The 12,576-nt window shown below is 42.7% G+C and overlaps 1 protein-coding gene across 1 annotated transcript in view; it reads right to left on the bottom strand.

The window, feature by feature from the left end:
* Window positions 1-11,776: 11,776 nt before the first annotated feature.
* The window catches only part of lama4 (laminin subunit alpha 4), a 111,971-nt gene continuing 111,171 nt past the window's right edge, over window positions 11,777-12,576 (bottom strand). Inside the window, exon 38 of the mRNA XM_062979900.1 lies at window positions 11,777-12,424. Within this exon, the coding sequence (XP_062835970.1) occupies window positions 12,279-12,424 (146 nt within the window). The 3' untranslated portion in view covers window positions 11,777-12,278. The remainder of the gene's footprint in view (window positions 12,425-12,576) is intronic.

The following is a 12,576-nucleotide window of genomic DNA, read 5'->3' as shown; positions in this document are numbered from 1 at the left end:
GTGTAAAAATCCTAAGGCCCTATAGCATAAGAAGAGGGGTCCCAAAACCCTTTCAGGTGCTTTGCTCATTCCATACTTGGAGACAACAGTGAGTTGGAATCAGACCCAGGGCTCCAGAGGACTATCTGTCATCCCCTGAAAGTTGGGATTTTTGGGATTCTGATCCAGATACATCTGAACATGGGGACTCTTAACTCAAACACACCACCTATAAGTGCTAGGCCCTGTTGCATGACACAGGACTTGGACCTAGAAAGCTCAGAGATGGGGTCAAATTCATCATTCTCCTTCTGGGAGACCAAGGAGGAGGTGGAACATCCCTAAAACCTGATGCACACTTGGTGGGAGTGGACTGGGGTCACCCTGATACTGCTTCTCCTCATGACTTAGGGCCAGTCACCCTATACCTCTGTATGATAGGACACTTCAGCCTTTCGGGGCAGGTACAAAGATGCACCAATTCAACAACATACAATTTGCTATTTTGACCCAACCTTCCTGGTTAGGACCTTTTGTAATGAGACATTGCAAGTAACCTGGATTTTTGCCGGATTTGAGAGACAATGAGGGACTTTTTCATATGCCATCTAAAAATCTTGCTTTTTAAGCCAAAAGGAGAATATAACACGCAGACAACGTGACAAAGAATAAAATAAGTTAACCATTTGCAGCAGGACCAGAGTAAAAGGATTGCTGCAGATCGCAAAAGAAGGCCCATGGAGGAATCGTTTGTCGCAGGGCCATGAATCGTTTGTTGAGAAGCCATGGAGGGGTTGTTTGGGAGCTGAGTAGTGGCTTGCCTGCCCCACCCACGGAGAGACGGGGGATTTCAACAAGAATTGGCCGATGAAAGTGATGCCGAACAGGATGATCGACAGATGGGTAACCCGTCCCCTTTCCCCTTCTCTCTCACTATCTTTCTGCTTTCTTTTTCAGCTTTTTGGACTCCTGTTCCTAAATTGGAAATCCATAAGGCATTGTTACTGAGAAGCCTGTTTTCCAAAATGGAGATCCATAAGGCATTATTACTGATAGGCCTGTTTTGGAATCCCAAACTGCAGGGGTTGAGTCTACCCCACACCACACGCTGGGTATGCTGGGTATGAGAGCAAAAGCCTTGTGAGAGATGGAAATTTTCTTTACAGACTTTCCTGGACACAGAAATTCTCTTTAAAAAGACCAGAGACTGGTTGGACACAGACTATTCTTAGAGACTAGAGACTTGATTGGACGAAAAGAGACTTTCTTCAAATTAACTGAACATTATTTCTTTGGTCAAGGAAGAGGAAACACCCCCCCCCCCAGTTTGACTTTATGCCAAAGACTGAAAAGACCTGAAAGTTGGACATGTATGTGAATGGCCACCTCTGGCCCTAACAATGAATGCATCATCGGAAGAGGCCAAATGACTGGGCTTGATCAAAATTCTACTGTGGACTATATCCTTTCTAAAACCTGAGTAAGTTTTACTGCTGAATTGTTAGAGTGGTTAATACTGCCATTTGTCACGCCCGTGGCAACGGAGCACCAAGAACCAGACGCAGAGACCAATATCTATCTAATATCTTTATTAAGTAAATATATAAAAGTAATAAAAACAAGTGAAGAATATAGTTCAGAAGCAGACCTATCGAATGAGGTCAAATTTAGTCCCAAAATGTATTGTCCAATAAATGATATTACAGTTCAAAGTTTATTATCCAATAACCGAAACACACACTATTGCCAAGCAATAGTGTGGGGAAAATGCCCAGAGTCTTTGAAATCCAAGGTAGCTTGAGAACAAGGCTGGAAACAAACTTGAATCATTAAACAAGGTCCGTGACTAGGAACAAGGCGAAACAGAGATTCTAAGAACAAGGTCCGTGGCTAAAAACAAAGCTAGACAAATCTTGAATACAAATCCGGAAGGCAAGGAACTGGGGTTGCGGACTTTGCGAAGTCCACACAAGGCTGGAAACACGAAGTTGCTTCTGCTCTGTTGACTCCGCAACAATTCTAACGTGCCAGGCACCTATATTGGGGTCTCGTTTTCCTGCCAACGACCTCTTTCCCTAGAGAACGGGAAACGAAACCCAACTTTGTCCAGATGTGAAACTCCTTAGAATTTCCCAAGGGAAGCATGGCTAATCAGCCTGTTGTTTAGCTGCAATCCGTAAGCTCCTGCGAGTCTGTTCTCTCACTCCCCTGTCTGCAGAATAGGACTGTCTCCTAGGGAACGGGGGTGAGGAATGCCCAAGGTCTGTTTTACTGGGTTCTTGGGCGAAAACATCAACATCCGGCAGCTGGAAAGATTCCGGCTCTTGTTGAACCGGTGAAAACCCCATGTTTTCGTCTTCATCTGTCACGATGGCACTAGGAGCAGGACTACAAGGCCCATGAGGCATCACACCATTGATTCTGATTGTTAGCTTGATAGCTTTCATTTGCTTGCATTGTTCCAGTCAAGATGTAGAACTATTGTTTTAAAATTGAAGAGTTGATGTCATTGAATTGGTTAATCCTTCACACCCCATTACAACAGAATGGGAAAGAAATACATCACACAAATTGATAAATGCCATGACAGAAAGATTGCAAGCACAGGACTGTTGGGTATGTTCAGGTCCACACTTAACCCTACGAGGGAGAAACACCACACACCTGCAAACAGTGCCACAATCTACTCTGTCTTCCATAAAAAGTTGCTCCCTAATGTGAAGTGCAACATTTTCATACACCTGCAAACAGCCTGTTTCCCAAACACACCACAGACAACAGATTATACAGATCCCAGTCATTTTGTTTTAAGGAGGAGAGACCTTTATCCCCTTTTGCCCCTTTGTACATCACTTGGCTCAGCCCAAACCTCACTGGACCCTCACAAAAACCATGCCCCAATACCCTAGATGTGACTTCATTGCATTCCTGTCAGACATACAGGACACTGACATCTGCAACCAAGCAGAACTTGAAATGTACAGACAACTCCACATTACATTTGATACATAAAGTCGCTGGCAAGATTGGGCCAGGACTGTACTGGACTTGTGGGAGTTGGGCAGAAAAGACACTGCCCCCAGATTTTAATTCTTGCAGGATGGAAATCCTTTGACATACAACAGCCACCAGGGCATGAGACAAATCTGGCTGAGCCACAATTAAAAGGGCATACAGTGAAAGGGCATACTAGCTCTGAACGTTAGACAGAATCCAACGCATTCCAGCAAAAGTTAGAGAATCTGGCAAACTACATTATAAGAGGTTTGCAATCCCTCCAATCGGGAGTAGACTGTTTTGCCAACACCCAGATGCAACACAGATTGGCAATTGTACAAAACACAACTTGTTGTCATTCAGGACAAATCAAAAAGGATATATCCAAAATACACCACATAGTACATTCAGAACTCATATTGGTAGAGTTCTCTCACCTCTTGACTTCTTGACCTACAGTGAGTGAAGACACTGGTCATGTCTGAGATTGCAATTGTCATAATGTTATTGATATTCTTGTGTTGTTTCACCATGATAATATATGCTAATAGAGTTACAATATCCTTTGCAGTGGCCCTTTTAAAGACAGAAGACATACAACTCTTGGATGTTGTTTCCTAGTGAGATCACAGGGACTACACCAGAAAATCCAGAGTTGGCAGAAACATCCAGAGTGGATGCGGATGATTGGCCACAGAACAGGGGGTCACTGTATGGCGATAGTCTGATTGCTTCTTTGCTCTGTGTGTGCGCAATCTTGGCTTTTGAAGACTTTCATCTTCGAAAAAAAAGTAGGGAATGAGAGAGACGTGGGTTTAAAAAGAATTTTCAGATACTTGTAATGGCTATAAGTCCCATATGTTTTGATTGACCTAAGTTGCAAGAGGCCTGTGTTTGAGAAAAGGCCTGCGCTTGAGAGAAAATGTTGATGTTTGGGAAAAGAGTTGTTCCAGGGAAAAGAAGTTACTTTCAAATAATAACAATACATTAAGTCAGAACCGGTTCCCATATGATTTCGAGCGTATACTTGCAACAAGTCAGGGTCAGTATTTATTTATTTATTTATTTGCGACATTTATATACCGCCCTTCTCACCCCGAAGGGGACTCAGGGCGGTTTACAAGTATATATACATACAATATATTATATTATACAACTATATCGCAATATTATTAGTAATATTGCATGCAATATAAATATACAATTATAATAGTGAATTATAATAATTATTACATTGTATTACATCATAATATTATTATTAATATTACATGTATATACAATGTATTATAATATTGGTATAGTATAATATTATTATATATCATTATATCATTAAATTGATACAGGAGACATGGTGGAAAGATGTCTTCCCGGCCCCGCGTTCTTCATTCTACTCCAGATATAAAACTAGCATAGCATGTTATTGCGGATAGGGGCCTCTAGCTGATGTAAAGAGGCAAGATGGAAGTCTCTTCATGGCCACCTCTTAGCTCTGGCACCCGAGCGTCAGTTGGAGATGGTGGGAGGGGCCTCAGCTGATGCAAAGAGACAAGATGGAAGTCTCTTCATGGCCCCCTCTTAGCTCTGGCACCCGAGCGTCAGTTGGAGATGGTGGGAGGGGCCTCAGCCAATGCAAAGAGACAAGATGGAAGTCTCTTCATGGCCCCCTCTTAGCTCTGGCACCCGAGCGTCAGCTGGAGATGGTGAGAGAGGCCTCAGCTGATGCAAAGAGACAAGATGGAAGTCTCTTCATGGCCCCCTCTTAGCTCTGGCACCCGAGCGTCAGTTGGAGATGGTGGGAGGGGCCTCAGCCGATGCAAAGAGACAAGATGGAAGTCTCTTCATCAGTAACATGAAAGCACCATTGTCTAAAGAATCACATGTTGTTACAGCATAGAAAACCAATGGGATTGCATGATGGTTAAGATGCTTGTGACGTAGACATTAGACAAATGGGGTAAATGATCTTTGTAAGCCAATAAGGATATGCTTGCTAATTTCTGAGAGGTGATAAAACCCTCACAACCATTTTGGAAATTCGGACAAATCCTTTGATTGCATGTATTTGTCACATTGCTATGGCCACGCAATAAATAATTCTTTTGCAGTTCGAAGATCCAACTTTTGCGGTGTTTTTCCTCGTCCTCTTCACAAAAAAGGGGCCTCCTGCTTTTGACTTTGGATTAAGAGGAGTATTTTTTACATCTTTTACATCTTTGCCCCTTCAAGAAGACGTTTACTTTTTGGGAGGAGAACAATGGGCAACCTCAATAAAATAGTGAAGAGTAGAGACATCACACTGGCAATGAAGGTCTGCATAGTTAAAGCAATTATATTCTCCATAGTAACCTATGGACGTGAGAGCTGGACCATAAGGAAGGCTGAGCAAAGGAAGAGAGATACATTTTTGAACTGTGATGTTGGAGGAAACTTCTGAGTGCCTTGGACCGCAAGAAGATCCAACCAGTCCATACTCCGGGAAATAATGCCCGGCTGCTCACTGGAGGAAAGGATATTAGAGGCAAAGATCAAGTACTTTGGCCACATAATGAGAAGACAGGAAAGCTTGGAGAAGATAATGATGCTGGGGAAAATTGAAGGAAAAAGGAAGAAAGGTTGACCAAGGGCAAGATTGATTATTTTGTGTCAAAAGCATTGCATAATAAATAATTTTAAAAGTGTTAAAGGAATCACAAGCAGTTAAATATTTTTAGACCAAAACCAGGCAACAGCGACCACATTGTCAGTAGCTTTAAACAACTCCTCCTCCATACATGAGGCAGGACATTGTGGGCAAGCAGGCCTGGTTCTTTATGGAGGCCCATGAAGCCTCTGCTTCGGGCACAGCCCTTGCTGGGCGCACTCGAAGCGGCGGCGGCAACCATTGGGTCACTCGCCGCTGAACAAGGAAGTACTTGGTATTCTTGCGAGATCTCACAGAAATAGGGTTGTTGTATGTCTTTCGGGCTGTGTGGCCATGTTCCAGAAGCATTCTCTCCTGACGTTTCGCCCACATCTATGGCAGGCATCCTCAGAGGTTGTGAGGTATGGTTCCATACCTCACAACCTCTGAGGATGCCTGCCATAGATGTGGGCGAAACGTCAGGAGAGAATGCTTCTGGAACATGGCCACACAGCCCGAAAGACATACAACAACCCTGTGATTCTGGCCATGAAAGCCTTCGACAACACATCTCACAGAAATCTTGCGAAATCTCGCGAGAATACCAAGTACTTGTTCTGTGATGCGGAGTTGTTTGTTCTGCTCCACAGTCACACAAGGTGGAGGCTTCCTCCAGGTAGTGCCATCTTGCCAAGTTGTCTGCCCACTCTGCTTCTGAGTTTGTTTAGGGACTTCCAAGTCGCCCATTCTTGGTTTGCCCCTGGAGGCAGCAAGATGGATGGATGGCATCCTTGAAGTGACTGACTTAACCTTGAAGGAGCTGGGGGTGGTGACTGCTGGCTGTGAGCTTTGGCGTGGGCTGGTCCATGAGATCACGAAGAGTCAGAAGTGACTGAACTAATAAACAAAGCAGCCAGGCTTTGAAGCTGCAAGGCCATTCAATGCTAATCAAGGTGGCCAATTGCTACATTCACACTTGCCTCCAACAGACAAGAGTTCTTTCTCCAACCCTGGACATTCCACAGATATATAAATCTCACTTGACTAGTTTCCAACAGACCTCACAACCTCTGAGGATGCCTGCCAAAGATGTGGGCAAAACATCAGGAGAGAAGTCTTCTGTTACATGGCCATGCAGTATGGAAAACTCACAGCAACCCAGTCATATGTATGTATAGTTTGTTCCACAAAGGTTCCTACATATGAAGGCATGTGGTAGATCGGTGTCATGGACCAGCATGAAGTCCCTGTTATTATTGGAAGTGACTTAGCCAAACACTGTAGCCAAGTCAGTGTAGTAACAATGAGCCAGGGAAGAGAGGAAAGAAGTACAAACTTTACCTCAGAAATGGCTACTGACACAAGCTGATACTTCCCAGGATATCCCATTTCAATTAGATAGTGTTCATGCTGAACTGTTCCAGAAAAAACAGAGAGAAGATGAATCTCTTAAGGAATTATAGGAAATGGCGGAATCAGAAAGCTCAGAGCCTACAATAGAGAAGTCCTGTCTTTTAAAAACCATTAAAGACAGACTCTATAGAGTGGCATGAAGAAAAAAGGATACCATCTTGTGGGAGGAGAGAAGCAGTTAGTTATCCCAAGAGCCTATTGCCTCAACATTATGAAGTTGGCTCACAACGTCCCTTTCAGTGGTCATCTAGGCATCAACAAAATTGGGGACTGTACAAGCCAGATTTTATTGGCCAAACATGGGGAAAGACATACAAGCCTATTGTCAAACATATGTGGTTTGCCAGTTAGTCAGAAAGGCAAGGGATAAAACTAAAGGACTGCTGCAAACAATTCGATAAAGTATTTATTTCTCTTCTCCCCCAGGGGGACCCAGAGCGGTCTTACACAATGGCAGAATAAATGCCACATATAATATAATATGTAGAAAAAAACAAACATAAAACATAAATAAAAGCTGATATCCAAATCAAATTAAAACAATTAAAACCATACGACCATTACAACAGGGGAAGTTTCGAGCCAAAATCTGAGCCAGTCTGTGTTCGACTTAATATTAATTCACAGAATTCATCAGGTCATATCAACTCATATCTTAGGATGGGCCAAAAGCTTGGGCCCACATCCATGTCTTCAGCTGTTTCCTAAAAGACATGAGTGAGGGGGCTTCCCTAATCTCCCTTGGCAAGGAGTTCCACAGCCGCAGAGCCACCACCGAAAAAACCCTGTCTCTCGTCCTTGCCTGTGACGGTGGTGGGACCGAGAGCAGGGCCTCACTGGAAGATCTTAATCTGCAGGGTGGCCCGTAGGGGGAGATAGCTTCTGAGAGGTAAGTTGGACCAGAGCTGTTTAAGGATTTGTACGCCAAAGCCAGCACTTTGAATTGTGCCCGGAAGCTAACAGGAAGCCAGTGGAGTTGCTTCAACAGAGGAGTTGTATATCCCTGAATGGTGCTCCAGTTAGTAACCTGGCTGCAACAACATCTTAATTCCATCAGAGACGTTGCAGCGGAGAACCTGAAGTCAGCTCAGCACTGACAAAAACAACAGAGTGACTCTAATGCCAGACATCGGACATTTAAAGCCAGAGACCAGGTCTTAGTGCTGAGGCCTAGACCTAAGAAGAAACTGGAAGTGGCTTGGGAAGGCCCATATACTATACAAAGATGTCTGATGTGAATTATCTGGTCACAAGGGAAACAGATGGGGGAGGTGTAAGAAATTACATGTAAACATACTGAAACCCTACTATTCTAGAAGTCATCTTGTGTTGCAGGTTTCCCATGTAAAACCTGGAGTGATTTCTTTATCAGGTTGGGGGGAAATAAATCAGGAAAACATCTTTCCTGATTTAACGGCAAACACAGATCTATCCCCAACACAGGAGTGGCAGTTACAAGCTGTTTTACAGTGAATATAAATAAATATTTTTTCAGTCTGCTGGGGAGGACACATTTAGCTTGTTCTCGCATCAATACTGGGGAAGCCAGCTCCATAACATCCCCACCCTATCGAGTCACTGGGGAGCAGGCACAAACAATCTCCAATGAGATACAGGAGATGTTAGATCTGGGACTAATAGTATCATCTGAGAAGTACCTGGTAATCGCCTGTTATCCTAGTCCCCAAGCCAGACAATACCATCAGGTTTTGTGTTGATTACTGAAAACTCAACCAGGTGACCGTCCCGGATGTGTATCCTATGCCATGGATAGATGAGTTGGTGGAAACCTTAGGGGCTAGACCTTACAAAAGGGTACTGGCAGGTAGCCATGAATCCGGAAGATCAGAAAAAGACAGCTTTCGTGACCCAGGATGGACTGTATGAATTTTGAGTCCTCCCATTTGGTTTAAAAAATACCCCGCTACTTTCCAGAGACTAATTGACAAAATGCTAGTAGGGTTGAAAGGTTTTATCCAAGCTTACATTGATGACATTGCAATCCTTAGCCCTACCTGGGAGGAGCATTTGGAACATCTGGCAAAGTTACTACACAGGATTAGGGAGGCAGGTCTAATGATCAAGGCAGCCAAATGCCAACTGGCCAGGTCACAAGTAAAGTACCTGGGACATCTAGTGGGAGGTGGAAAAATCCTGCCCTATAAGGTTTAAGCCATTCAGGAGTGGCCCATGCCCAACACTAAGAAGGAAATTAGACCTTTCCTTGGTGTTGTAGGATTTTATCGTGGGTTCATACCAAATTTTAGTTCGAAGGTAGCCCCTTTGTTTGATTGCATTAAGAAAGCACAGCCAAATCAATGTCAAGACTCCTTTAATTTTCTTAAGAACGGCCTTAAGAGAGACCAAATTGCCAATATCTGTTGGATAATGGAGGAAGCTAGGAAGTTTCAGAAAAACATCTATTACTGTTTTATTGACTATTCTAAAGCCTTCGACTGTGTGAATCATAATAAATTGTGGCAAGTTCTTGGTGGTATGGGGATACCAAGTCACCTTATCTGTCTCCTGAGAAATCTATAACGACCAAGTCGCAACAGTAAGAACAGACCATGGAACAACAGACTGGTTCAAGATTGGAAAAGGAGTACGGCAGGGCTGTATACTTTCATCCTACCTATTCAACTTGTACCTAGAACACATCATGCGATGTGCGGGGGTTGATGAATCCAAGGCTGGAGTTAAAATTGCTGGAAGAAACATTAACAACATTAGATATGCAGATGATACCACTCTGATGGCTGAAAGTGAGGAGCAGCTGAGGAGCCTTATCAAGGGGAAAGAAGAAAGTGCAAAAGCTGGGTTGCAGTTAAACATCAAGAAAACCAAGATTATGGCAACCAGACTGATTGATAACTGGCAACTAGAGGGAGAACCATAAGGAAGGCTAAGCTCTGGGATGGGCTGGTCCATGAGGGCTATATTGTCCAATGTGAAGAGGTTCTAGAAGTCATTTAGTAAAACTATAACTCCCAGGATTCTATAGTTTGGAGGCATGGCAGTCAAAGTGGCTTTCAAAATGGGCAGCTTTCAAAAATGTAAAATAAATCACCAAAGGAAACAGAGGAACAAGGCAGAGACAGGCAATTGAGCCAGTGAGATAAGCGGAGAAGAGAAAGGAAACGCAATAAGGAAAGGAAAAGATTTTTTTAAAATGAGGCAAGCAGCAGCCAGTCAAAATCACCAAACCCAAACCCCAAACCTCCCAGTCCCAGAAGTGCCTTCCAACTGGCCAGGGATCACCTTCTCCCCGCCTCCTTCTCTGATGCATGAGGAAGTGAATTGTAGGCATGGAGGCCATGTGGCTGAAAACGAAAACAAGCCCAATGACTGTGCTGCTTTCAATATTTATATATTTATTTCCATCATTTCCATCTATTGTTTCGTGTAGACGAACGGTTGACACAAAACAATAGCACGAAGGAAACGAAGGAAAATTTTTCGCGCACATCTCTAAGCAATAAACGTTGCCATGCTGTACTTTCCTCCATCATATGGGGGGAAAAGGGAGGAAAGTGCAGGTAGCTCACACTTTCCTCCCTGTGGTGGAGGAGGAAGCACATTTTGATGCTTCTCCACTTCAGGAGGAACGTGGGCAGGGCCTGCCATGCATCGTCTGATGGCGCTCAGCAGGCTCCGTCCAAGCCCCAGCTAAAAGTGGCAAAACGGGGCTATATTGTCCCATGTGAAGAGGTTCTAGAAACTATAACTCCCAGGATTCTATAGTTTGGAGCCATGGCAGTCAAAGTGGCATCGAACTATATTAATTCTACAGTGCATAGTAGCTGCTCCAGAGCTGTTAGCACCAGACAAAGTAATATAGTATATCTTGGAGAACAGTCTCAGATTGGATTACTGATGTAGCACAAGATATTGAAAAATCACTGAAGGATTATCCAGGAATTTTCCAGTGTTCCTCTTTGACTTGTTTTGACATAACAGACATAACCCTGTTTCACTTGCAAAAAGGGTTGGTTTTATTTGTCAAGAAAGAACTGAATCGTCTCAAGTGATTTAATTATATGCCATTGTATTATATACCAAGAACGTTTCTGTGCAGTTGTTACAGCTCAACAATGTGATGTCAACAGTAGTATCATGTATAAACTTTGCGAAAAGCAGAGAGTTTAACAGCTGGCAGTATAAAGGAGTTACTGAATGATCTTGACTCCGAGTATGGTGATCTTGTTTATCACTGTGCGGTGGCTGTGTCACAGGAACAGGTTCCTGAAGTTTTATGAACATGAAGTCAAGCAGTTCATGGGGATGAAGAGAACTCGATCAGAGCAAGTGGCTATATGTGCTAGAGGTTTTTTTTAAACATATTTTTTATTTTAAATAATTTTAAGTTGATAATATTGTATGGCTCGTGAATGATATTATAAATATCCAAAAAACTATTGGCAGAAAAAAGTTCCTCACGCCTGTTCTACAGGATGCCGTTTTCTCTGCCAGTAGTTAATCCTTTCTATCTATACACTGCCTTCTTGTATTTGCATCTGAGTGCTACATACATCTTTTTTAATTTGGGGGGGGGGGAGGGGGGCTCATCCCAAAGTGGGGCATTTTTTATTTGAAACTTCCCCAGTATTTTAAATTGGGTATTAAAGTGTATATGTGCCATGTCTGGTTCGGATCCAACAAGCCATGTAGGAGCCTTTGTGGTACATACATAAATACATACATTGATTTTTATAAATATTGACAGATATATACAGAAACTGGATAAAAAGACTTTGAAAACAATCATTTGTGAAGCATGTCTATTAAAAATTTATTCCATAAGGTACATGTAGCAGGTGCATTCAGTACAAACCATGTACAGAATAGATCTCTTTCTCAAACACAGTGACTCCGCATGAAGGATCCCAATAGTATTAAATGGAGATGCACTTTCCCCTCTCTCCCACAAGGGAAATATATACAGAGCACAGTAGAGTATAAGGAGTGAGATGCCTAAATTTGTTATTTTAGTGGGTTCAGGCACACTCACACCTGCATAGGTTTGACCTGATGATCTTCATTTTGTCAGGGTGCACTGCAATAATTAGGTTGTTTGGTTGTTGTTGTTGTTGTTGTTGTAAACACATTACAAGGAGTGATTATAAGCATAATGTTTAATCATGCAGATATATTGAGCAATATATTTTATTTTCTTTGGCATTTAAAATTAAATACATCACAACTTCTTTGGCTAGAATTTCTCCTTTGGCGCTACACAGGTTCTTGCAGTTGTGTAGTTCGTCACCTTTCAGGCAGCAGGACATCTATTGATGCTTACAGCACCACTAACCAAAGCAGCCTTACTGAAACTCACTGGGCTTTCATCAATCATAAAGTTACGGATGCATCCGTTAAAGGAGTTGCGTGTAGTTAAACTGAATGTGAGAAGAGATTCTGCAGAGAGATAAAACACAAAAATAACGACTTGTTAAAAATGTCACAGTATTTGTAGGTGACTGAGTTTTTCTAAATGCACTAATTATCTTTTTACCACCATTTACTTATAGTGGCTTAAATCTGATACTAGATCGGAAATACAGTTCCAG

Source organism: Anolis carolinensis, chromosome 1 (assembly GCF_035594765.1).
Source record: "Anolis carolinensis isolate JA03-04 chromosome 1, rAnoCar3.1.pri, whole genome shotgun sequence".
NCBI classification, from domain to species: Eukaryota; Metazoa; Chordata; class Lepidosauria; order Squamata; family Dactyloidae; genus Anolis; species Anolis carolinensis.
The sequence above is the reverse complement of the archived record's forward strand: the minus strand, read 5'-3'. Positions and strand labels throughout refer to the sequence as shown.